At 44.1% G+C, this 27,960-nt stretch overlaps 1 protein-coding gene across 1 annotated transcript in view; it reads right to left on the minus strand.

Annotated features, from left to right (window-relative positions):
* Nucleotides 1-11,806: 11,806 nt before the first annotated feature.
* LOC119183124 (putative lysosomal cobalamin transporter) overlaps nucleotides 11,807-27,960 on the minus strand; it is a 35,361-nt gene continuing 19,207 nt past the window's right edge. Inside the window, exons 7-13 of the mRNA XM_037433578.2 lie at nucleotides 26,256-26,516; nucleotides 23,249-23,313; nucleotides 22,360-22,573; nucleotides 20,882-21,025; nucleotides 19,029-19,071; nucleotides 17,012-17,115; nucleotides 11,807-12,259 (exon numbers count right to left, since the gene is read on the minus strand). Of these exons, the coding sequence (XP_037289475.1) occupies nucleotides 12,143-12,259; nucleotides 17,012-17,115; nucleotides 19,029-19,071; nucleotides 20,882-21,025; nucleotides 22,360-22,573; nucleotides 23,249-23,313; nucleotides 26,256-26,516 (948 nt within the window). The 3' untranslated portion in view covers nucleotides 11,807-12,142. The remainder of the gene's footprint in view (nucleotides 12,260-17,011; nucleotides 17,116-19,028; nucleotides 19,072-20,881; nucleotides 21,026-22,359; nucleotides 22,574-23,248; nucleotides 23,314-26,255; nucleotides 26,517-27,960) is intronic.

Genomic DNA, 27,960 nt, shown 5'->3' on the forward strand with positions numbered 1-27,960 from the left:
AATCCAAGACAAACGTTTACAGTGATATTCCCATTTAGATCCCGTATGGGGGCGCAGGCTTTTACGCACACCACCTTGATCTTCTCCTCCCTGAACCCAATTTAACAACAACAAAAACTAAATTCAGACAATCATGAAGGAAGGCTCACTGAGTAATAAGCAATTACAGTGCGAGTGGTTTGCACGCGCGCTCATGGCCTCATGCTCGGGTCTATGACGTCTTCAGCTCGTCAATAAAGTGAACTACATATTCTGCGCTGTTTATTGCGCTGCTCAGCTGGTTTAAACGTCATCTCACGTTTTTCCCTTGTGCGACCCGACTCAGCAAACCTCGTTTGACGTACTTGCCGAAACGAGGGATTCCCGACAGTGCGACGGCACACCACGCGATCCCAGGTTTTCCTGATATGGCAGTGAACAATGACCTACACAGAATATTTTCCCAGTGGACAGAGCCAATAAGAAAGGCAAATCGCCTGAGCTAGGTCGCACTTAACAAATTTCATTGTTCAAAAATAGAAGCGCAGTCACTTTCCCATCTGTTCCTAATTGTTGTGCATTGTCCCCTTACAGTACAACATGTACGTGTAAACAAATTAATTGACTACAAATTTGCATACTTTTATAAAACAAAAACAATGAAATTGGTTTATTTCTTACACTTCACCTTTCATTATGCGATACCAGAGTGCAAAGTAGTTTTGTGTTACCAAAGTGTAGAACTATAATTTGTCTGTGTCAAGTTACACTGTGCCGAAATTCTCGGACACCTCATGTTATGACCGCCTCAATACTATGTTTCTTACTGGCATCCGCAAAAGCATTATTCAGCAACCTACACGTGTTACCGTAATAACAAGTGTTTTCATATTTCCACACATTCTATGAATCTGTGCTATTGTTTCGCACTCGTTGCCATTTAGGGTACACATGTCTGTTGTACCAATTTTATTATTTATTAGTTTCTTTTTTTAGTAAACGCATAGAACTTTGTCCGAATTTTCTGTGCAGTCATTGCAGTTCGCTTTAAATTTGTACCTTCTGCTGGCATGTTAGGATGGCGAGGCCCATCAGCAGCTTCATTTTCACCATCCCCAGTCTGCGTGTGCAATCTGAAAAAAAAAAAAAAATCGGCACATCCCACATACCTTGGGAATCGACGTTATGCGAAGCATGTGGAGGGAAGCTGACCGCTAAGTAATTTTTTTTTTTTTATTGAGCGATAGGTAATGAAATGACGCTAAGTATACACGTATAAGTGTTGTGGTGTGCTCTGTGATGACGTGCTTTGCGGTGATGCTCTGTTCTTTGTGATGTGATGTGTCGATCGCATGCTGATTCCTTCGTTATTCGTATGTGACAGAGGTGTATTAATGTTTTGAGCGACTTCGTTATCACACTGAAGCAGGTTCATCGCCACGTCATTATGCTGGCTTGACATCATCTAAGCCGCCGTGTTGGAGCCATGTTGTGCGTCCAGGATGTCCCGTGCAATCATCAGTAGCTGATACACGGTGCAGAGGTGATGCGATGATACGGCTGAATTAATACACTCGTTACCTTTGCTGCAAGTGCATATGAGTGAAAGGAGAACTCACCGCCGTAACGTATTTATCAAACACTTCCGTTGCACAAACGACACATGTGCCAACAACAACAACAAAAAAAGAACGTCGTTTACCGATCACGTGGAGTTCATACTGCAGCAGCTGTACATGTAATAGGTCCGCGCTTTCGGCCGGATGCTTGTTATCGTGACATGCGCGTCTGGAGTGCTGTTCGATATATAACCACAGCGCTCAAATTGATAAAGCATTACTATCGAACCACCCACGTAGATTTGCCACCGCAGTGGATGAAGTCGGCGAGTATAGACCTTTAATATTGTTTCTGAAGCGGAAGTAAGATACAATCTGCCCCGCCACGGTGGTTTATAATGGTTACGGCACCCGACTGCTAAACCGAAGGTCACGTGATCAAATCCCGGCTGCGGCGGCTGTGTTTTGCCCGGAGACGAAAATGTTTGAGGCATGCACGTGTGATATTTAGGTGCAGGTTAAAGAGTACAAACTGGTTGAAATGTTCGGAGGCCTGCAATACCGCGGCGTCTTCCATAATCGTATCGTGACGTTGAGACGTTCAAGCCCAGATAATATTATTCATGATTGATAAGAGCTGACAAAACGACTTCAGCTTGGAAATGCATTGGAACGTGTTTTTTTTAGTGTGTGTGTGTGTGTGTGTGTGTGTGTGTGTGTGTGTGTGTGCGTGCGTGCGTGCGTGTGCGTGCACGCGCGCAATAACACTATCGCCTGGGATTTTACGTCCCAGTATCGCAATATCTATGGTTATGAGGAATATCGCAGTGGATGGACTGTTATGGCACAGTGCCCGGGCGCCTATATACCGTTTCGCCCCCACCGAAATACGCCGTGGCTGGGATCGAACACGCGACCTTCGGATCAGCAGCCGAGCGCCGTAATCACTGATCCACCCCGACGCGGACAGTGTGCGTCTCTATTTTATGCTTACATCTTATCAACACGACTCGTTGGTATCGTTGAGTTTCCGGCATAGTGAAGTACAAGGGCGTAGCCAGAATTTTTTTTTTTTTGGGGGGGGGGGGTGAAGGGGGGCGGGGGGTTATGCCTTCACTTTTCCCTGTGCCAGGGGTGATAATAATAATTCCTTCTCACCGGCTATTTGAGCAGGTAAACTTTTGCGATAGCTCAAGGTAGGGCCGCATGTATATGATGATAATTACAGTGAGCATTTCAATACACGGCATTTGTTGGTCTCCTTTATATGGCCGTTTAATTATTCCCAAACAAGTCCCAGCCGCACTGTTGGGGAACATACACGACCGCGAAAAATGCGCTTCACACCAAAAAAATTGCAAAGCGCAACAAAAAAAGCCGTAATTATTTACGGGTTTTTACGTACCAGAATCGCGATGTGATTACAAAGTACGCCGCATACTGTGCAGAACTCGGGAAATACTACCACTCGTGGATCTCTTACGTCCACCTGAACCTGGGTTACAGTGTACTAGAAGAGGGTTCTAGTACACTGTACCTGAGTACACAGACCTTTCTTGAAAGTCAGGGGCGGCGCTATTCTTTTTTTTTTTTTTCTACCAGGAGTACATCCACGATAAGCGGGTTGTTTCAAGAGGGGCCGGGCGGCGGGGAATATGTGCGCTGTATTTTGAATACGTTTACTCTCGGGGCAGCATGGATAAGTTAAGGGGCAGGTGGAAACCTTTTTTTTTTTGGGGGGGGGGGGGGCAGCTGCCCTATCCCCAAGTGCCCCCACTGGCACCACCCCTGAAGAAAGTAACGTGAAATTGTCATCGTAATGACCATGAAGTTTTCTAAAATTGATATCAATAAATTTTGGTTCCACTTTTACTACAGCATATAATCTGGTAAGTTATAATTCTGCAATTTGAGCTTGAGTTAATTCAACCACAAGGCAAGTACATGAAAAAATGATTGTATACGCGATTTTTTACAAAGGGAAAAAAGCTGCATGTTACAGCTTGACTGGCCCCTTCATTCAGAAAATGAAAAGTCTAAATTACAAAAAATTACAGGCAGCGAAAAGCGACAATACAAATAGACTTAAATATTTACAGTCAAAACTGTGTTTTCAAAGTGGGTCAATCACAATGGGTGGTCGACCCATTTTTCCTCGTACGACCACGACGAAAACGCCCCTAGACTCGACATATACGTGGCGAAACACGAACGATAAGCTTAACGCTCTGCAGTGAATCTTCATGCGCCTCACGTATAACCGATGCAGCTGCCACCGGGTTCGGCTACCTTCGACTCATCAGCGATGTGAACTGACAACGTCATTAGGACCTCAGTAACATTAAAATATTTGTGACGTTACAAAGACGTGAAATAAAAAGCTGTCATTGCGTGACGTAATCGATCACCTGGAGGAGGTCACCTGGATTGTTTTTCCATTCGTCAACTGACATGGACGGGGCCCCATGGTCAAAGAAATGTGCTCCTTACAGCTCAAGTGCTATTTTAAAAATAATAAAAAAGAAAGTTTGAATTGATTAGAGCAGCGTGCTCAATACCAAGGCCCATCCATTGAAAACAAAGAAACGATTTTTTTTTTATCGGTTGTGACTGCCGTGGGAGTTCAGTTAGCTTTGCCTATGACATTTCTCGAAGTAGCTGCTGCAATGCATAACCATAGAAGTTTCGCATCAATGACAAAGCAATAGACGAGATAGCAAGAAACTAGAATGTCGCGAGAATATCAACGGCAAGCAGCTATAGCAACTTCCTGCGCGCCGCTCAAACATTATACACACACCGCGCGGCTGCGAAGTCGCAACTGCCTCAGTTCAAGTCATGAGTGGCTCAAACTCAAAAAGGGACGTAGGTAAGCCGACATCCATGTTTTTTCGGGGTTTCCACTGGTTGCCACCAGTCCGGTTTTCGGCCGGTTTTTTACCAGTCGGCATCTGCCGCCAGTGGGCGGTTTTTTAAGACGATAGTCATTCTTGGCGTACTTCGACGCAAAAAATTTGGTCTGTCTGTACATTTCTCTGTTTGTCCACCGTAACGATATTTCAAACGGCTTCAAACAATATCCCGAACAGCCTACCCCATCCGCAGCACCCACCAACATTGCTCAAGTTTAAGCGTTCACACTTGTTTGATTGTCAATTGAAATGCAATTATTGCGCATATTTGAGGCACCATAACAACACGTGAATATGTGTATAGGTGTCTTTATACTAGGAAAAGCATACGTGAGCAATTCAAAGCACCGTAGCATTTATCACGCTGCGCTGACAAGGCAACGCTATGCTCAAAAAGGCAAGCATTTCCATCGCTTTGCTAAGACAACACGGTGGTGGCACCTGCACGTCAGTATGCGTTCTACACCTTACGGCCTCCGAGACAAGCGCGCACGCCTTCCTTCTTTTTCGAAGATAATTGCCAGATAGCGCTTGTGTCTAACGTGCCTCGATGCGCTCCTTCGCCTTCGCTGTACGGGTCGAAACACTCTAACGCAGCACCTCCTTAATACAATTCGCCGATTTTCTCACGCAGAACACCAAATAAACGTTTTGTCCACTCTCTCCAGACGTGAGACTATCATCTTTCGACGACATTTGCAGTGAAGCATGCAGATACGGGGCCAATTTTTTTTTAATGCGAAGCATTTCTTAGCGAACTTCGGCGACATTGAGCGTATCTATCTATCTATCTATCTATCTATCTATCTATCTATCTATCTATCTATCTATCTATCTATCTATCTATCTATCTATCTATCTATCTATCTATCTATCTATCTATCTATCTATCTATCTATCTATCTATCTACTAGCCGCCTACGACTTTCAGCTCTTTTGGCTGTTTCGATGATGGAATATATAACAAAATTTTTATGGCACAACATACCTGTATGACGAGCATAAGTGACTAGAGTCACGAAAAGCATGACATGTATGTCTTGAACGTCATTACATGTCCTGGTCTTGCTGACCTTGCGGTGGTTTCGCTCACATATTGCGAAACTGGTATGGTATGGCTGCAAGGCGGACATAAGTGGCAGGCCCTAACGTGGAAATCATGACATGCACGTCTTGTAAGTCATGACTGCATACACTCACGGTGCGCTCGCGGTCGTTTCGCTAGCTTCACGTACATATACCAAATTTGGTATTACGTGACGGGAACGCATGACGAAGGTGTATGACGGGTGCAAACATGATAATCATGAGATGCGCGTCATGTAATAATATGATTATAGTATACACGTCACGCTCATGATGCGCTTGCGGCCGTAGCTGTAGCTTCACATATGACAAATTTAATTGGTCCCACTCATTTGCTGTCGAGATGGTTATCATGTGGATACTCCCGGCTGGCTTTGCTGTTATTTAAAGTCGCTTTCACGTCTCATATACGTGTACGCCTCTATATATACAAAAGCGGCGAAGAGAAATATTTCACAAGAAATTTTCCAAAGCGGGTCACAGTGGATTAGAAGCTACGACTTCACACTCAGCAGAGTGCGGCGTTTAACACACAAAACGTATACGCCATTCAGCCATATATATACTTAAATATATTGTTATATATTTACCGCTGCTGGTATGCAGAGATCAGAGGCACTTCAACCTTTTCTCTTTTTCACCAGCGAGATGGCGCGAACGGCGCGTGCTTCAAAGGTCGCGTCATCCCGTTCGTTGCGATGCCCGCTTCCTACCGTTACAACTTAATTGTAGTTTGTCCCTACAAGACATGGTCTCCATGTGCGAGAGCTCTCTCGTGATGAAGGATGGTTTGTTTTGAAGTTACACAACATTCGCTCGCTGTAGCTGCCGCATTTGCGGAAGGAGCCAGCTGCGCTAACAGCTTGAAGTAACAACTGCGACAATTGTTTATTAGCACACATCCCGTGTATGAGTTTCGTTCGTTTCATTGCATGCTTTGTCTTCGAACAGCGCACTTCAAAGGGCAGTCGTTAGTTCGCGTTCGCTCTGTGTGTATTCTTTTCAACCGTCCTTTGTGCTTGAGCAGCGCGCGACAGGTTTCGAGGTGCTTGTTCTTCGCGTGACATTCCAACTCTGTTGCAGTGTCATCCATTGATTCGCTTTTGAGCCAGGACGCGAGCTATCTCTGATCGGTTTTCTTGTAATAAAATGGACGAATTAACGCAAACTACGTGTTACCACACTTCAGACGGAGGCACATTCTGCTGAGCTACGTTATTGTTAAAAGATGGGTCGAGTGAACGGTACGTGCGAACACGAGTTTGAGGCACTGAAGCTCCTTCCGAATCCGCGACTGAAAGAAGCGGGAAGGCCGGGGCGATAAAACAATGTCCTCCCCCCCCCCCCCCCTCCCAAAATAAGAAACGAAATGAAAGAATAGCCATCGACATACGAAATTTGTACCTGGGCCTTTGCGTGGCAATCTAGTATTATACCACAGAGCAACGCTGATGCTTGAAGCTCTTTTGCGAAAAGATCTATACACTGCAAAGTATATAGTTATAGAAACGTTGATGCAGACGTCATGCCCGGCAAGAAATCGCGTTATTAGATATATTTAGTTAGCGTCCCCAGCAGCTGTACGGACGCAGCCTGATAGCCATTTTCAATGACAGGCCACGTCCGTAGGCTGCTGCGGACGCACAACTAAATTTGTCTAATATATATAACAGCCCGGGGAGGAAATGTAGAACGAAAGTGTGCTTTGAGGCTTCCCGGAACCACAAAGTGTCCAGGCATAATTCATCATCACCAGTCACATAAACAATGTGCACAGAATGCCTCACAGATGTGTAGCGGGTACCATCGCTTCTCCATAGAATGACGAGTAATTGATGGCGTAGTGGGCGCACATTTCTTCACGACGTGGGTTTATGGCGTAGGGGATACCTTGCGTGTATACTTGTATTAGTTGCTCAAAGAGAGTCTACGATGGGCTCTGGAAAAGCCACTCTTTTGAACCTTCGCCGCGACTATGCCACGCGTTCAAGAGCCCCGCAACATCTCTTCAACATGGCCACAAAACACTGCCAATAGGAAATCGAGGCTCCTGAGAATACGTGAGCCAAACATTTCGGCACAGCACTGTGGCCTGGAATAAAAACAAAAAATCTCAGTCAGCTAGAAATGATTCGTTCACTCTTCTTTTTTTTTTTTTTTTGAAGTGAGGTCATATACTCACACTACTACGCCGTATATCCGAATTCACGGCCAATGGCTGATTTGAGCATCACGAGCTGCATAGTCACTGAGGATGCCGCGGGAGGCCGCCACATGCCCGTGTGAACTAAGGTCCCTAGATGAAACAAGTTTCCTTAGTGTGAACTAGAGTGCCTCGATGCGCGCGCCCCCAAACGGAGCGGAGGCGAACGAGCACATCGAGGCACTGCGACCGCGATCACACTGAAAGTAGGCGGACTTTTGGAGGCCAAATAAATAAGTAAATAAATAAATAAGTTGGCGGTTATACGTAACTTCTTCACCACGTACCTACCTTCACCCTGCCTATAGCCAGCATCTGGCGCACTTGTGGGGGCGAGGGAAGAGAAAGCAATGCCAGCGTGCACCAAAAATCGGTACCGCCACTCGCATTTGACGGATTCTCAAAATTTTCGCAGCGGTCAAATCGCGATTAAACAACTCCTTTATGAAGCCGATCGATGGTCACTTGGAAGTGTTGCAGGGCCCCTTCAATACCCCTTAAACTTACCAACAAACTGCACCCTGTATACAAAGTGATTCAAAGGGCATTGGCTCCGGCTTCTTGGTTTCAGCGGCGATCTCTGGCTGCTGTGTTGGGCAGCTTGTAACGAATAAAAAAAGACTCCTTTTTTTTTTGTTTGGGTATAACTGACACGTATGAACTCTTCTGGAAGCCTCAAATTAACACATCTATATATTTGTCTCCAGCCCCAGAGCACCAGAATGCTTGCCCAATTGATTTCCTTTCTTGACATGTGAAACACTTCTGCCACTTCCCTAGTACCGGCATCATAGTGAACGAGCAGTACGCCAGTATCAAGAAAGAATTGAGTGCAGCGCACAATAATAGCAGTGCTATGCCAGATTGGTTAATTTCTTTGTTAATGAATGCTGGCGCTGAAGCAGTCTGACATTAACACATCTGCCTGTCTTGAGCACCAGAATGCTTGAACACTAGAATTCATTACCAAAGAACTTAATTTAAACTGTTTAATGAATCAACCGTTAAGCCAGCTAGCCTTCTGTAGCCTCATATACTAAAGAGATAAATATGAATAGTGAGGAATAATGTCAGCATATTTCATGCTTGTGTGTGAGACAAAGTTTTAACACTCTTTGTGTGCTTACCTATAGGCTGTTTTTGACAGTGAGCATGTACACATACATACAATTTGGCCTAAAAATAACAAATTTTTCTACCAATCAACTAAGCAGCAAGTATACAGCACCCTATCTTCTTTTTTCCTTGATCCCATTTTTTTTGCACAATGGTTCAAGTACCATGCATCATAACCACCCCACCCAGTCTACCATATCCTACAAAAGTGGAGCACATGCATCAGATGGCCCTTCAGAAAAGCTTGAAAAGAAAAAAAAAAGGTATTACTTAAGCTTCCTCGGTATTTTGTCTGCAAGTAACCAAATCGCTACTGTTCATTCAGGGAACTGGAAGCGCGGAAACACAAGACAGACAGAGAAGAGCCACACAGCACGAGCGCTGATTGTTTTGTGTTCTCTCAGTCCCAGTTTGCTGAACGAATATGAACTACAAGCTAGTCCACCTACCTACCCTGTTGAAATTGGTACTAAAGGCACAAAAACAGAAATTGAATGAAAGTAGAAAGTGGCCGTGGTGCCCGTAGGCGTGCGCAGGTACGCTCGCTCCAGCGCAGGGTTGCCCACAAGTGTGGGCAAAGGTTCATTGCAGTGACCTCGCTTCTTACTAAGTCAATGTATGGGAGAGATTTTGCACCCCCCCCCACCCCCCGCTCTTAGGTAAGTAGGGAGGGGGGGGGGGGGCGCCCTCCCTAGTTACCTGGGGAGGTGCCCCCACTGAGCCCATGTTAGATAGGAAGCCTTCATGTGAATGCCTCCGTGCCCAGGCACAGAGCCCCTGTAAGCACACCTATGGCAACATCAACCTTAAGTTTTCTCCGCCAGGTGAGGATAAATGTAGCCAATTAGACGCGAAGTATGTAACCACCAATGGTAATCCTGCCTCTGTTGCATCACTTTGGTCTGCTTCTCTCCTTGCTTTGCCTGGGATGCCATTCCGGACATTGTCGAATTTTGCCATATCGTCAAATTTTGTAATGATGGCATTTTTAAACCAATCGGAAAGGCCGTAGCAGCCCTCTGGGCTAATCGGCATTGATAAATGGTAGATTGCGACAGCATGGCGGAATTAAACAGTGTCCAAAACCCCTGGTCAAGAGTTTGAACAAAAAAGTGTTCCTATTTTGAGCACGGCCACGTGACCAGCTTGAGATGGCTACTTGCGCGAAAGCTTCAACTGCTGATCTTGGTGGTGGCTGTTTGGTCTCTGAATGCGTTGCTCGAAACACAACAGCTTGTCATTTAACGAAACTCTAACTTGGACCAAGCCGGATACTGACAGTGACAAGCATCTCAGGGTCAGAACAAGCCTGTGTGCCAAGGACAATCAAATCTGATGTGCTTTCATACCAAACTATCCTGGCGTGCTTTCTGTATCATTGTTTGAGAAAGCATTGCGTATTTCCCATAATTCCTGCAAACTTTTTTGCTCCTGAATACTGTGGCTAATATAAAGGCTCTATAGGTTGGGGTAACCTAAGAAAACAACAGCTAGACTTGTTCAAGTTATATTTGCTTTAATTACATTCCAACATTGGGCAGCATGCACAAGGGCAAAAAACAAGCAAAATTGGTACACATGCGTCCTAGAAGAACTTCACCATCGTACAATTAACCCACAGTTCATAAGTATGTACAGTTTTCTCTGAATTTCAAGGAGCAGCTGTGTTAAGTATGACTCGTTGCTAGCTCATCCGAATACTCTTAGCAATAGGCCCACCTTGATTCGCTCCCCATTTCAAAATATCATGGCCGCATAATAAAAATAACAAACTCGTGGAAAGTTCAGTGATGATACCTACAACTGCCTGCAAATATGCTTGAACAAGTCCACAAGTGCCGAAGCGTGAGATGGATAGTGGTTTGAGATTTGGAAAGATGATAACTTGTGCAACATCTGAAGCTGTAGACTGCAACACCAATTTGAACTATAATGCATACAATTAGCTTGCAGTAACTTCCAGTGAGTATGAAAAAAAACTGCAATAGATGAAGAAAAATGTTAGTAATCTATAAACGAGTTTCCTAGCAATCAAACAAGAGCAACAGATAAGTGATAGTAGTACTATATAGTTGTGTGCAATGCGGTGCATATTTCATGATTACTCATTTGTGTACAAGTTTATCTCTCATAACACACACACAATTGCTCTATTGATGTCGCAGGAGAATATAAGCCAGCGTAGTAAAATCTCGGTAATATCACATGCATTAGCAGCATACTGTGACTAGCTACAGATAGTGACTTGCGGACGTTTCACTGTGCCAAAGTTTTGTTTGAGGTACGAATTGATATACAGGAAAAAAATCAAATAAACATTTATTAAACCAGAACAAAAAAAAAAAGAAGCTGGGTTTCAGTGAAACACTAGCATAAGGTTCTATCAAACTTCAGGCTGCAATCGCTCATTATATATTCACATTGTGAACAGGCAGAGCTGTGACATTCAAGTAAAAAGCCTTTGCTAAAACTATTAAAAACTTTTTAAGATTCATTGCCTGCATGCATCTGGCTCAAAGATATAGTTCTCTTCCAAGCAAACACAATATTTTATAGGAGAATTACCAAGAAAATTTGGGGCAGCGTAGTGTGACTAGCTACAGATAGTGACTTGCGGATGTGCCACTGTGCCAAAGTTTTGTTTGAGGTACGAATTGATATAAAAAAAAAATCAAATAGACATTTATAAAGCCAGAAAAAAAAAAAGAGAGAGAAAGAGAGAAGGAATCTCATCGTTTGACACACACGAAAAGTGATGCAGCTCCATTGGCAAGACCTTTTTGACGAGTTTTTTCTACAAGGAGACAAAATATCTTGGGCCAGATGACATGCTAGTATTTATGTTACACTTGCACGTAACCCCGTGGCGGGGGCATCTGCTGAGGTGCTGTCAAGGCGTGCCATTAATAAAGTCACACAATCACCAGACCAGCAGGCATTGTCAAATCAAATACACACACTGTCACATCTATAATTAACTCAGGTAGTGTGGAGGTTTGTTGGAGGTGGCCTCCAATTCACACATCAATCGCTATATACACACAAGTCTTGATACACAGCAATTAGTGATAACTCGTAAAGGTGGCCTCATACCACACATCAATCTCTATATAACACAAGTTTCGATGCACGGTGATCAGCCACAAGTCGTAAACGATGCCTCTCATTGAGAGCCGACGGAGACGACGAATGGCAGACGCCGAAAGAGATCGATCTCTCGTAACGGCAGACTCGAAACGCAGTGATGGTGCTCTAAATGGCCTGGACTAGCAGCATGTCATTTTCCTTCAGGCCCTAATGAGGGGCTCATCGTCGTCGTCGTCATCCTCGAATTCGTCGGCGTCCACCTCCACCGAGGACTGCCGTCCTCGAATTACCACCACCAGGAACGAGATCACCACACTCTGCATGCAAAAGAGAAACAAGGTGGCTAGAATGATTGGAACACTAAAGATTTTGGCTATGCTCAATTAAAGCGAAAACAAAAGATTATTTAAAAAATATTTTGTTTGTATATTGATAAAATAACCCTGCACAGTACCAAAGGCTACACATTTTTGTCAAGACAATTGCTAAGCCAGAAAAAATGCAGACAGGAACTATAGGTGGCACCACTTCCTTTGATGTTTCTGCAACTAAACGGGTCGTTTAAGTACCGATGTTCTTCATTCGCCACAAGCTTCTTGGTCAGCAAATATAAACTGAATCGTGTTGAGAATAGCCAGATACTTAGCCCTAAAAATTTTAGGGCATTATACTGAGCCAATGGGGTCGAAATGCCAGTAATAGACTTAAAAGGTGTAACTGGCAGCTGCCCGTTCATAGAATAATTGAAATAATCTTAATGCAATTGAAATCACTTTATTGCTGCAGCACGAAGCCGCTATAAAATCCATACCAATTTCTCAGACAGGAAAGCTTCTGCGTAAATTTTTTGTTCACAGATAATTCAGAAATAAAATTTCTCAAAGTGCAATACTAGACACTTTGCAAATGTCATTGTTGTCCCCATTATTTTTTATGCTATGCTTGGTTTTTTATGAAATAGAAGCATATTGATAAAGTGCAAACCTGTAAAATTTTGTAGTACGTAACACTTGACTAACACATTCAATTCGTATAAAAAATGAAGAGTTAGACCCTTAAAATTCACTTTAGCGTAAAGCGATCTCAATGCAATGTCACAGTCAAAGGTGCGGTTTTCATCATGGCCACGTGTTCTAGCCAGCCAATGATGCTGGCCAACTCGCACGCGGTTTCCGGAGAGTCCACGCTCCCTCACGTCACTGCAGGTATGCGTACCGTGCAACATTTTGCGAGTATTCGACAAGGAGGTCCAGAAAATGCTGGAGAGAAAAATATATACCTAAAAAACCAAGACTTACCAACCCTTACACGGTGGCCACGGATGCCGTCTTTGTAGGTGCATGATAAAATGACAGCTTTCAGTGAAGAAAACGGTGTGTTTTCCTCACATGCACTACTTAAAGTAGTTATGAATGTGGCATCTCATCCAGGAAGACACTACTCAGCAAGCGTCTTTGTGACTAATTTCTTTTCGGAGAGCCTTGATGTGATAGCAAATGGTAGAGTAGATAAGCTCATTGCAGGGGAACGTGGCAATGGGAGGGGCTAAATTGGTAAAAACGTCCAATTTTTCAATTAATTTTTTGTGCAAACCCGAGATTGTGTTTTACATCATGGTGAAGTGTTAGACCAAAATAAATAGTAGAAGTCTACAAAAAAGTATTCTACTGGCAGGCTGTCGGCAAAAACTATTAAAAAACTGGGCTTTAGAAAATGCAGATATGCAGCTTTGCCTCGGCACAGTCATTCATTGTGAAGAGGAGAGATGGAAGCTTAAAATAGCTTCAAAACCACGTTTCTCCAATTAAAAATAAAGCCAGTTCCCATTCGAATTCCGTTTCCTTAGCTAGTGGCTCCAATTTCTTTGGGCTCCATTTTCTCGGCTCTCATTTTTTGAGCAGTCGCTGTTGGCAATACCAGTGCCGTTTCGCAACAAAGATATAGCCATTCCGTTTTCTGCACTTGTATACCGATACAATGGTGAGTGGTGTAAAGCTATTCACATTTGAGTTCAAATCACAAAAATTTTTGTAATTGGCTTTTTGTAAAAGTTCTTGTTAAGACAATATGCCCAAGACATTTCAAATTTTTTTTTGTTCCTACTTGAGTATTAAAAAATAAACCAATAGCCATACGGCACTGAATGGGCCTTTGTGAATATTTTAATTCAAAATTTTCAAGAACCTATTTCTAATTAATCCATTAATTTTGGGATGACAATGATAGTATATGACAATGATGACAGTGATAGTATGACAATGATAGTATACCAATTCCAGTTATGATATCAGCACAACAAATGACATCTGCAAGCCAAATTGAATTATCTCCATAAGTAACAAAAATAATTTTTATGCCACATTAACACTCATCCCGATATGTTCCTTTTGTACGGAAGAACCTCTTCATTTATTAATTAGTTAGCATTTACATTAAACATGCAAAAAAACCTGACCACCAAGCTGGCACAGGCCAAATAGCATTTCCAGATTAATCAAAGTGTGGGCAAGTGCTGGTCCTACCTTCGCAGGTAAGGCATTGCGAGAGTTGGCACTTCAGCTTTTTTTTTAACCTCCTTGGTTTCCATGTATTACTTGCTCCTGTATTCGCCATAGAGTTAATTGTGCCACAGATTATGCAGGCACACAACTGCATGAACTGACGAAGGGTGCCCCAACGTGTCAATGCCATGATGATTCATTGCACTCAAACATTGATATAACGAACATGGATATAACCAAATTTTGGTTGTAATGAAGTAAGTAAGGAACAGTTTTTTCATAAATACAGCGTTACGAATTATGTTCATAACAAATTTTCAGATGTAGCTAAGTATTCTTGCGGGAGGTGTGACTGTATTATAATAAGATTCGAGTGCATAAAAAATAAAAAAAATATTAAAAACAAGATAAGAAAAAAAAATTGGCTGCCTATCTGCGCACTGCAAAGGTCATTGAAAGATATTCCGTCTGGAAAGAGAAGAAAACATTTATTTGATGTTCTACGCAAAAAACATCGAAGTAGGCACTGTGTGACATATGGACGCCATCTGGCAGTAATTTCAAGAAACGAAAGTGTTTCTTGAATGCATAGTTTCATGCGCGCACATAGTGTGGCCCCTGACGACGTTCAGCTTTTCTTTTTTTTTTTATTGCAATAGGAATTATGTATACGGACAGTCTCGGCTCCTTTTTTGCCGCCACCGCTGCCATTATTCATCGTATATATACGTACAGCCGTCAGCACCTTTAACACAAACACTTCGATGCGTGGCCAAGGCTAGTTTGATTGATCCCAGTCGCGAAGTGCTGGGCGCTTTTGCCGACATAATACCTCGGTAGGCCTGGATAGTATGTCGGCATGTATGGTTAGCATCTTGGCAACAGAACCCAAATGTATGTGGTTTCAGCGTCCCTCAAACTGCTGCAGGACACGCGGCGGAGCGTTTGTGTTAAAGGTGCCGACGGCTGCATCTATATATATGAAAACTCAAGAAAAAAAAGCCACCCAAGCCAGGCGCCCAGCTCATCACTGTGCGCCCACGCTTATCTCCCACGTGTACTTTGCCCTGCAAATGGAGCGGGGAGGGGTAGATGCGTGTGTGCTTATCCTTCGGAGGGGAGAATCGCGCGCCTTCAACGTTGACGGCAACGATTGTGTTTAGTTGCCTGGTGCACAAAGATCACTTTGCTAGCTGGACAGGCGTCGTTTGCGAAAAGAGTACGAAAGAGTACGCTTTTACACAGCGAAGTAACAACTGAGGCACCTGTTAGTTCCCACTCATTATATTTCGTGCCTCGATTTTGTTTAAACAGCGCATCAAGTGTTGAGCGCTAAATGTTGTTAGTTTGCTGTCGTCCTGTGTATGTTGTTTTCATGCGCCATTTGTGCATGAGCAGTGTGCTGCACCCTTCTATCTGCTTGCCGTTCTAGGCGTTACATTCCACATTGTTATCGCATTCATTGCATCGCCCTTGCAGCGAAATTGTGACTTTTCTTAATTTCGGACAACTGTGTCCTCGCCATCAAGGGGATGCCAAATTATGCGCTAATGGAAACTCTCCGGGACCACGGTGACGACGAATACTCGGAGGTCGACTTGTCATGCGCTTTCGTTTTACGCCGCAAGTTCGCAGACTGGTAGCTTTCGTGATTAGCCGTTTAGTTTTGGCAACACGGCGGCGCATTCCATGTAATGTAATGATCGCGATAGCGAAAAATTTTAATGTTATAAGAAGTAAGGCTGGCAGCCAAATTTTGTGAATCCGACATCGCGGAACCTCTAAAAAAAAAAAAAAACGCTTGCATAAGCATACGGCCACTCCAGGGAGAAGTGCTCTTTTCACACAGTCCTTTCCCGTTGAGACCGCACTGATACTCGCCGAGATAGCAAGCACGCCAGCGATCGCAACCGCCCTTAATATCCAAGTTCATTAATGCTACTCAAGCGATCTCCGCGTTTACTTTCTGTTTGAGCATTAGACAGCAGTTCTAACAACATGCGGGAGATGTTATGCACTTTTCAGGTGATACGGATGAGCAGATTAATTAGATCTCTGCCTCAGCAGCGCTCACACGCTTTCACCCGCCCATGAAAATTATGATGCGCGGGGGCATATGAATTATCAATTTCGACTTGTTGCGGAACATGGCAGTGACAGCAAAAGCCCGCTGCGAGTGTCCATATAATTGTAATAATGCAGCTTTTTACTGTAAAATAAGCGTTTTGGATTAGTTTTACTTTCAGTCCCCCTTTGGTTTAACTTGCGCATCTATTTTCTAAATTTTGTACCGAACCTGCATAGAACGAAACCCTCTTTACAACAAATTTTTCCAAGAATTCATCGCTTTCGTTATATCCAAATTTAACTGTACGTACTTGCTTTTTGATTGACAATTCACACAAGTATGAATGCAGCAAGCAGATCCAGATGGCTGGGCATCAAGAAGGTAGCTAAACTTTCGCCTGGTGGCTGAATCGTGCGACTGACAGACCAACTGACAGACAGACCAACATTTCTGCATTGAAGTATTCCAAGAAAGACTTTATCGTCTTTAGAAAATCTCACCCCAATGAACAGCCAAGTGGCCCAGTAGAAGGCAGCTCCAAAGATCCATGCCTTGAAGAAGAAGCTCTCCAGCATGGCGCTTCCCCGGCTCATCACACAGTCATCTGCAAGTCGAATAGAGTCATGTTACCCTACAAACCAAACCGGCCACGAGTTACGAGCGATAACTGCTCAAAAATTTGGTATTGGATAAGTTTCCAGTGCCTGTTATTTCATATCTGTGTTGCTGGGGGTCAGCATGGGTGTTGTGGTGTACACGTATCCCGAAGAAGTACGGCCACCAGCGTGAATCCGGTCTAAGCGAGCCGCAGGGCTTGCGTTAACCATCGCCGTGGCAAGACCACAATACTGCTCAAAGTCGCAACACTTTATTGTCTGTGGCCACCGAACGCAGTACAGCCCGCTGCAAAGGCGCGACGGGAAAGCAAATAGGCTTATCCATGCCACGGGCACAAAATTACTACACAGGGTGCCATGAGCCCGTCTCCGCGGTAAAGGTGATCCACGGAGACACCGGGACCAAGGCCCGCTTGCTCGAGCAAGGGCAAAGGCGCTCGCGTTGGCTTCGGAGGGAGATGGGTTGGCGTAGCTAGGCTACGCACTAGGACACCGTACCACCCTTCAGCCGTGCGTACGCAGTGGGGCAACAAAAGGTGAGCGTTCGCCTCGGGCGCAAGGCGCCGTCAGCGAAGTCCGACGAGCCCCCGAGCGACGGGAGTCGACGAACGGAAAATATTGCGTGGCTCACCGTCTGCAGTCCCGGAGAGTATCTATCTTCCCGCTCCCGACGCAGCGCACGAAAGCCTCTCGGGAGACTCCGCGCGCAGCGCCACAGTCAACATCCGCTACCGGGCGAGGGGGTTAAACGTCACTCCACTCCCCCAGCACGGCAGACAGCGGAGGAGGGGAGACATGTCGGGACATGAGAACGACAGAAAAAGCAGCAAAGCCCGCGCAAAAGCAGCGGGCCAGCCTCAATTCCCACAGTGTAACAGTATTCCACAAATATAAAGTATTTTTTTTGTAATAAATCTAGTTGTGGGTGTAGCAAGTGTCGTATCCTCCTTATCACTCTTGTCCATTTTAAAAACTGCGCTACTGAACCTTACGGTAAAATGGTTATGAGAGATGTTGTAAAAGTCGTGCACTCCACATTGTAAAGGATTGAATGAGAACCATGGCGAGCAGTCAACACAAAAACGCATTGCCCACACAAAATTTTATGCACACTCAAACCTCACCATATCGAAGTTACATCTGCCTCGTAAGTACTTTGTTAATCACAAAACTTGTCATAAATGATTATTAGAAACATTATATCTATGATGAAGGTATTCTCAACTTCATTATAACGGATAACTCGTTATATCATATTATGTTATTAGAGGTTTGAGTGTATTTCTCACTGCGTATGGCAGGTATTGAAAGCTATTTCGAACGTACATGTGGCTGTTTCACGAGTTGAGCGAAGTGAAAAATTCTCATTTCATCTTTTCGAAGAGTCCATTTTTACGGACGATTCTGCGGTACCGAAGAACTCTGCAAAATTGGACGTTGCCAAGATAACGATGTATGTATATCTAAGGTGCCTTCAAGCCAATATCAGTTCTTAAAATACAAGCCTCTACCATATACCAGACGCATATAATGATGCTATTTTACTGTTACATAACACAGTTACACCAAATTATGAACCAACTATTTTCCCTGAGTAATTTACCAATATTCAACAGTACAGTCTACTCTGCAGAAATGAATTTTTATTACGTACACGACATATTCAATGAGCTGACGATGGACGCTTATCTGAAACTTATGCACAAGGTTCCGTAAGGAAGCAAATTCTTGTATCAAAGATTCAGTGACAAGTATAACCAGGTTATCAACACAACCTTGACACTGGCAGCGACTTTGCTCTCTCACGAAACGATTTACTACCTCTGTGTGCTGCTCTAGTTTCTTTTAATGAAACGACAGCAAGTTTTTCTCTCGGGTGAAAATCTCACATTTCACTCACCTGGAAGTGCCTGTGCATCGCAGGGCTGTGTACCATTGATGCCCTATAAATACAAGCAACAATGATTGGTCATCACAGCTTGACACATCCCTAAAATTTTTTTCCTCGTAACAAAGAGCACTGTACGAACTAAAGTTTAGGAAAGATAAGCACAGCAACAAAACTACGAACTCATATTTTTGATAGTTGCACGAACCATCGCGATTGAACCATTGCAAATCGATCCACCAACCTCGCGGTTCTGTTAACACTCAGAAACATTCCCCTTTTTTTATTGGCTATTCAGCACTGGAACCGATTAGATAATAATATTGTGTGTTGTAACAATATTGTAAGTTGTTGGGAATGTATGCATTTTCTTGTTATTTCTTCTATGTATTTTATTGTCATTGTTCTTATATGCACTTTCTTTTCCCCAGTCCTGCATGGGCCGTGAAGGGTCTGCAGCATATTTGAATAATGAAAAACATATGCAGTCAGTAAAGCACTGCGTAATAGTCATTTTTACCCAGAAAATGCAAACAGACTGTACAAGGGACAATGGGAGGCCCTTCTCTCCAGCAACGACATAGACATCCAGACACGGGTCCTGAAACGAGCGGAAGAAGTCATCGAGAAGCACAGCCTGGCAGCCTTCGTGGCTTAGCCTCCCTTACCCCTCACCCCTTCGACTAATAAAGTTGTTACTCACTCACTCACCAAGTAATAGTGAGACTCTAGACAGGCTACCTGCGGCCTGCAACACAGCAGATTGTCTAGCAACAAGCTTTCCACCAAAACAGGAAATAAACATGAACACAGTGTCCTTTAAGCATTTGGCTAAGATGAGTCGAAGGTGAAAGTCATCAGTCACTATCATCATCACAGCTTCAAGGGTCCCATGAGTTGTCTACAGTACACTGGTTTGTATATGTCACCAACTTCGTTGATGATACAGCTAGTAATTACAATGATGATTGAGCAGCTTTCAACTTCCCCTCATTAACACCATTCATATGGTGTGACGCAATTCAGCCTGGTGACACGCTACACTTTGCAGATGTTCTACGACTGCTTCAACAATGTTAACTGCACAAAAACACTCCGTCATACCTCAAATTATTGCCGAGATGTTATGGGGGCTATTGCACCAAATTTTCGATCATGACCTGTGTTTTGCAAGATAATTTGAAAGGAGGAACAGCACTGAACTGGATGAAGACGAGAGGTCACCAACATAGACCTGTCAGTGCCATAATTTTTTTTCTTAATTCAAAATCAGTATGTACCAACCAGCATTCACAAACGTTCACAAACAAGCTGGCAAACACATTTGGTTGGGCACTTAATTTAAAATTGAATATTTTCATTAACACACAAGAGGCCTGAGAGTTGGGCCACACTGGTGCACTTACAAGCCGTGACGCAAGAGGTTGCTTGCTGTGCAAGCGTCTGCACTGTGATGAATGATGTAGTTCTGTGCTCAATGCAGCATGCCATTGAGCTATTTCAGATTTGTTCAGCTTGACACAGAAATCAAATGATATGCAGCGGCTAAAACCTTTATAGAAGATGATGGCTCTGTTGCATGCAGCACAATGGCAAACATGCCATAACATGACCATGTCATGGCATGGTGGTCATGTCATCAGCATAAGCTGGCTTTGTAGCTGGTGAATTCTAGTGGTTATTTTGCACTAAAATATTCTTTTACAGTCCATTTTTCATCCATGCATTGGCACAATAGAGTGTTTACTTCCATTTTTCCCCAAAAGACACACCTTCCTGGGTGACTGTGTCTTGGGCTCTTCAGTACACGCTCGAAACAAGGTTACCGCAGTTGGTAAGAAGGTGAAAAACTCAGGGTCACGTACCTGGTAACGTTGAGAGCCGTATGTTGAATACTGAGGGCAGGCCGAGTGCAGCAGAACGTTGAGAGCCAGGGCCACGAAGACCAGCGCCATGCAGAGAAGCACAACTGCCTGCGGCCGTGCCCGACCCATCCGCAGGCGGTACATCTGCGCAGCACATGTATTGTGTGGCCCCTTGCGAGATGGATACATACACTGGTCAGCACAAACAAGTTTTAGCCAGAGTTCTTCAATAATCATGATCAACAGCAGCCTGACTACGCCCACTGCAGTTCAAAGGTCTCTCCTATGTTCCCCCAACCAACCCTGTCCTGTGCTTTCTGCTGCCACGTTATACCTCCACGATCAGCAGTCCTTCCCAATGTTGCCCAACGATGTGCCTGGATTTGCACACATAGACCTTGTGAGAAGTTTCACCACTCTTATGACTTAGGAACTCTGGTTTTCGCTCATTTAGGTACTCATAATAATGTAAATGGAAAGTCAGGTTGGTTTCTTTCAGAGTTCTCAGAGTCATGATACTCACAGGGGCCCTTTCGAGAAACAAAAATAAACACTAGAAAGGAATAATGACATGGTTTTGATTAACAAACTGCACTCTAAAAGCTCCAATGCAATATGTTTCACTATCATAAGTTCATTATTAGTGGAGAAAATTAAGGTTGAAGTTTCATTTTAAATTTGGTGCCAAAATCTCCGCACGCGACATAACGAATTTCAAAATGACTTTGTCGCATTCTTGTGGCACCTCCTATGCTACGTCTATAGCATCCACAGATTACAATGTACTTCATTTTGGAGGTTCTGGGCCAAGGGTCAGCAGAAGCCCTCAGAAAGTACACAGAGACGGAGTAAGAAAATGCAACTTTGCTGTGGAGTCCCATGCTTGACTACCGGCCGCTGTTTCACCGTGAGCGCATGCACCTGAGCTACGCATTGTCTTCACTGAAGCCCACAATTTCAACGGTTGGAAGCTACGTGAGGCCCAGTACACCTTCAAAATTTCTTATGTACCGGTGTTGGGTGCGAGAATCTTGAGGAAGTGTGGCTATTTGCATTTTCTTTTTGTGCGTTTTGTCGCTTGATAAGTGTCGTGTCACGGTAAGAGTGGTGTATGTGGGATCGTGAAATTGTACTTTATAATAGTATACGAAAATTCGTTTCGCTCTTTAATGTCTCTTTAGATTAGTATGCGACATAAAGAAAAAATGTTATTTCCGCTGCCTTTTCAAAACACTCAGTGATGGGAAGGGTGCTTCTTCGTTATATTTAATTCTTTTCAATTCACATCATCATCACAGTGAAGTTAAAGAAACAAAATGATCTCTCCTATGCTTTTCTGGGCTTAACTGCCTCAGCATCCCATCATTACGTATTATACTTATTTGCCTGTTCATTTCACTGATTGTGTTTCTCAAAAGGACAACTATATTCCAATACACAGTAAGTAAACTCGCTCGCACACAAGAGTTCTTGCCCACCTGAAGAAAGAGGCACCAGATGCCGATGCGCTGCAGGCCGTACGTGGAGCAGGCGATGAGCAGCAGTAGCAGAGCCAGTATGAGCGCAGAGTCCAGAATGGAGGCGCCCCATCGCTGCAGCCACACAAGCGTCACGTCTAATGGATTCGGAAGTTCAGGGTGTTCCAGCAAGTAGCCCATGTGAAAGCCCAGAGAGTGCATCGCCTTGTCTACACTGTGTGGGCAATCAGTGTTCATACTGAGACACGGTCCATCAAGTCATTTTGTGAGCTTTGACAACAGATGTAAGCTCCGCCCACAGAATCACACCTTCCCCTTACCTGTGAAACACGCTCATACTAGCTCGTTTTCGCTAGAATTATGAGAACTTTTTCTCACTTAATGTGAACACTATCCAAGCACTATCCATATTAGGAGTTCGAGGTTTTACGATTACTGCCTAAAACTTCACATTGGACCGAGTTGGAAAGTCAAATACTTCGACGAAGTTTGCCTGGACGATCAAGTATCCCACCTGAAATCTGCAAAACAAATCTGCATCTCAGCAGGAAAGTCAATTACGTGAAACGCTCAAGAAATGTTTGACACCGTAAAACTTAGTTAGCACTGTTGGATGGATAGACCATATAAAGCAAATTCTCAGGGCAAAAGACAGCGATTACTCTTGGCTGAGCTGACTTCGTGGTCTCATGCAAAATAAGAACGAAATAACATCCCCTATTGGAACTGATCAAAACACCATCTGAATTCAATGTAGCATTTTGAGCTAGGTCGACAATGTGTGCAACTTAGCCAAGACAAAACTGAATAGTGTGACATTCGTTACACAGCTTGAGGACGCAGCAGCTATGACAATATATGTTTTTTTTTTAACAAGTTCTGTACTCACTTGGAGAGCAGAAGAGATGTCCACAGCAGCAAGCCCAGCAGAGCAAACACCACTCCCAACACAATCTGCAAGGAAACGTGTCACCAGACACCGCATTCTGAGACCATAGTTATGGGTGCCAGTATTTTAAGTACAGTGAGATTGCCTCCCAATGCTGAAACTGAATGAAAATGATGCAACATGAAACATGATACAGTTAAAATTGGATATAACGAAATTTACAAATTGCCGAAAAAAGTCGTTATAAAGAGGATTTCGTTATATGCAGGTTCGGTAGGAAAGTTGGAAAAATAAACAAGCAAATTAAACAAAAGGGGAACTGAAGGCCGAGTTAACCTAAAACACTTATTTGGCGGTAAAAAAATGCGTTATTAATTCGATAGAAATTGTATGTACACTCTCGGCGGGTTTTCGCTGTCATCACCATGTTCCGTGACAAGTCCAAATCGATAACATGCCCCAGCACATTGTAACATTAGAAGCGGGTAAAAGCGCACGAGTGCTGTAAGCAGAGATCAAATGAGCCGGCTATTCTTTATCCTGGAAGGAACATACGATAACACCCCTCCCCCCCCCACACACACACCCAGAGTGTTAGAACTACCGTCGAATGCTCAAACAGAAAGGAAACTACCCGTCTTGAACAAGCGTGAAAACAGGGGGAGGTGGGGGGGGGTCACTCGAGTAGCAATGGTGAACTTTGATTTTAATGGCGCGGTTGCGATCGCTGGCACTCGTGCTATCTCCGCAAGCATCAGTGCCCTTTAAGGTGAAGAGACTGTGTGAAAAGAGCACTTTTCCGTTGAGCAGCCGTATTTGCTTACACCAATGTTTTGTAGGAGGTCCTCGAAATAGGATTCAAAAGAGTTGGCTGCCAGCCTTATCTTGTATAACATTACAATTTGTTGATATCACAGTCACTGCATTGTATTGAATGCGCCGCGGCGTTGTTGCCAGAGTTAATCGCGAACGCACGCCGCAAGACAGAAGCGCGTGACAAGTTGACCTCCGAAGATCTGCCATTGTCACCGTGGTGTCGGAGAGTTTCCATCAGCACCTAATCTGACATTCCCTCGATGGTGACAACACGGTTGTCCACATTAAAAAACAAACAAACAAATTAAATCTGAACGTCATCAGGGGCCACACCATACACACGGCGTTGAAAACAAAGAGCAAAAGACAGGAATACCATGGAAAACTATTCGGTAAAGCGCCCTACATATGCAGCGCAGCCCGACATACTAACTGAAATCATGGCGCTGCCAACGCAAAAGTACTTTTCTTTTTTTTGGTTTGGAAGGTGGAGGGCACATCTACACATTTGCCCGCGGTGAAAATAGCGGCTTGTGAGGCGCAGGCCCGCCTGCTGCGCCTGCCTTGTGCCTTCGCGTGGGAATCGCCGGGCCATGAGCACGACATGCGTGCCGCCGCTTCGCGCATCATCGGCGGGAAGATGTATGCTCATGCCAAAATGACAAAATGTGAGGCAAAATTCCTAGATTGTGCTGGCGAAAATTTGTTTATCAAGGTTGTCTCTGTCACTTTGTTACAAAGAGGTTGCAAATACATGTGCTTCTATGCAGTAATGGCGGGAATATAGAAACTTCGTTACATTGAGGAATTCATTATATGGAGGTTCATCATAAGCAGGATGAACTGTATACGGTAACCTAGAGCATCGACAGACGTAGTGTACAATACCTTTCTTCTACACGAAATTATCGAAGGATGTTCTTTACGACATCCCTCATCAGGTTTGAACAGTGCATACACTTCGTAAATCACCTTTCAGCACTTCTTGTTGTTATCTTACACATGTACACAATTCCTCTCTGTAATACTTCAGTGATGTGAAATAAAAAAAATTAAGGCAGCTTTAGCCTTTCGTGGTGCTGAGCATGAAGGAAGAGGCGAGCTGGGCAGCCTTCTTTGTTTTTCTTTTTTTCTTTCCTCTTCTCTTTCTGAAGTTTCTTTTTCTGTGCTTTCTTCTTTATTTTTGATTTTCTTCCTATATTTTTTCTTTCTTTTTTTGAATTGCTGTTTATAACTCACTTTTTCGTTTTTAAATTTATATATGTAGTTTTCCCTGCATTATGCCAAGCAACAACAGCCAGAGGCAATAAAGTGGCCTTAATGTCACCGTCAAGGTGCTCAAGTACAAGGGGAAGAAGGCTTCGCTTTAGCACGAGTGTGTGCTCAATATGTCACAGCAGGCCATACTATTCGTGACTTTGCCTGTGTTATGACAAACTAAGTCATCATACGATGACTGCATACGACGTCACATGACATCCCGGGTTCCTAAAGCGATTTGCACTTAATAAGTAAACAAACACGCGGTCACATGAAACCCAGCTGATTACGGTAGGTGTTAACCACGGCTACTCAACTTTAATCGGCAATAACTTGAATCGAAAAGATTTCACAGCCGAAACAACGTTATGCTGTTTTGCAACACAATCTTCCCAGTCTCCACAATCAAGACTCAATCAATCTCGGGTGTGTCCCAATCAATACTCACTGCGGCCGACTAAATAGACAACTAAGTGGATGGCTGCCATCTCAAGTCCCATTCCAATTCTCACGTAGCTGGCGAAATAGACAGCTTCTAGAAGACAGCTTCGTAGACAAAAATGGCGCAGGCTACCTTGCTGTCCAAACAAAATGGTTGTCCAGAGAATGAATCGTATAACTTGCATCTCGCTGGAATGGTCGTCTGCACATGAGTAGACGCTTCTCCAGATGCTCAATGTAACGTTCAATTTTTCTTAGACTTGAACAAAAAATAAGCCTAATAAAATAACAGTTATGTTTCTGCATTTTAGCTCTCTCTTCTTGACGCAAGGGGGCATCTTGTCACGTAGATGCCATCCAGATGCATTCCATTTCTCAAACAACATGGGCTCTCGATGCTGTCTTCAGTGTAGACTGTCAACGATGCTGTCTAGAATTGGCCCTCATTAGGAAAAAAAAGAGCAGGCAGACATCGTTGGAGGACACTAACCTGCAGTGGCCGAATGAGGAAGCGCAGCCGGTAGGTGCAGCTATCGCGAAAATCCTCCAGGCGGTGCTGACGCTCGTCCAGGCTGTGCAGCTGCTCCTCAAGGCGGGCCGAGCGCTGTCGATTGGAGCCGCCTCCGTGCCGAGCCAGGGAGTCCAGCTGGGTGCGGAGGGCGCGTCGCCGCTCGCCCACGTCGGCCACTTCCCGGGCGGCGCTGCGCTCGCCCAGCACTAGGCGCATGGGCAGCGCAGACATCCCAAAGCCCTGCACCCGGATGCTGGTTATTCGGTTTAATGACCCCCAAGCAACCCTAAGGCTACAAGAGACACTGTCGTGAAGGGCTAATGATAATTTTGGTCAGATGGGTTCTTTAACACATTAGTGACTACACCTATAGTCGAACCCCTTTAAGAGACAATGATATAAAAGACAATCGGGTATAAGAGACCAGTGTGCCTACATTGAAATAGGGGCTGATAAGAAAATGCATATGTGAACTCTGCTTATAAGAGACACCTCATATAAGAGAAAAGAATTTCTCCCCAGTGCATGTCTCTAATGAAGGGGTTCAACTGTATTCTCATTGTTAGTATGTTACCGATGACTGCGAGTGCAAATTTTGGTGCTCTCTAAGTGCTCCTGGACAGCTAAAGCCATTTAAAGGGTAAAAGAAGCAATATATAATCGCTTTCGCTGCAGGGTTTTTTTTTTCTGCCACGGGAGGATCTTTAAAACTCCTTCGCAGTCACGGAAGGGAGCGTTTATGGAATAGCCAAAGGAGCCCTAATATACTTTTTTCAAAATTGTAAAGTTAGCTTTCCTGCCATGCAGTTTGAACAACTTATGGAGGCTGGTCATTTACAGCAGATGGCCTATTTAAGCCCAATTTGCTAATGCGATAACATGTTAAATATAAAGTCGCTTCTTTTAATATAAACACTCATAACAGACATGCCCCAGCATGTTCATCTAGGACCGTGTGGCGCTTGAAGCATGACAGGTGCCACCATTATTTAGCCAAATATGCAGTGCAGAGAAGCACACTTGCGAATGAGGAAAGAATCCATTGTGTCGGAAAATGCATAGATGACTCAGGTATTGGTGGTAGTGCTGCTGGCAAAGTGGTATGAACGAACATCTATTGCACACCACAATGCAGCTGACCTGACCTTACTGGCTCCCCAAACAAACAAGCCGGCTAGTGATATGAAAACTGCAAAGCCAGCTGTCATTGGGCTTGGTTGTACTTAAAAAAAAATTCATATACGCCACCACGAAAAATGGATGCAAAAGCTGCCCACTGAGTACAAGGGCCATATGAAGTTAGCAATCTTAGCACACTTCTCTTACTCTCCCGTGTGTCTCAGTCTTCAACATCTCACAAACTTGTGACATCATACACCAAATAGCAGCTACAAAATCTTAGTTTAAACAACTTCCGTACATAAGTGACTGTCAAAAACTTGAATGTATTATCTCCAAGACTACCAACTCTCCAATTATGCACCATCTTCCTGAAGGGAACCCTGACGGGATGTGAAGCAGCAGCATTGCACACGGACACGATCAGCGTTTTTGACTCGCGCCTCGTTGGTGTCATTGGTCTTCCGCTGCCAATGCTTGCGTCCGGTTTCCTTGGCTTGCGCCGCACCGGTGTTGCAGGCGTGACGTCGCCATTCGCGAAAGCGATTGGCTTTGGTAACCCACG

Source organism: Rhipicephalus microplus, chromosome 9 (assembly GCF_043290135.1).
Source record: "Rhipicephalus microplus isolate Deutch F79 chromosome 9, USDA_Rmic, whole genome shotgun sequence".
Taxonomy (NCBI): Eukaryota; Metazoa; Arthropoda; class Arachnida; order Ixodida; family Ixodidae; genus Rhipicephalus; species Rhipicephalus microplus.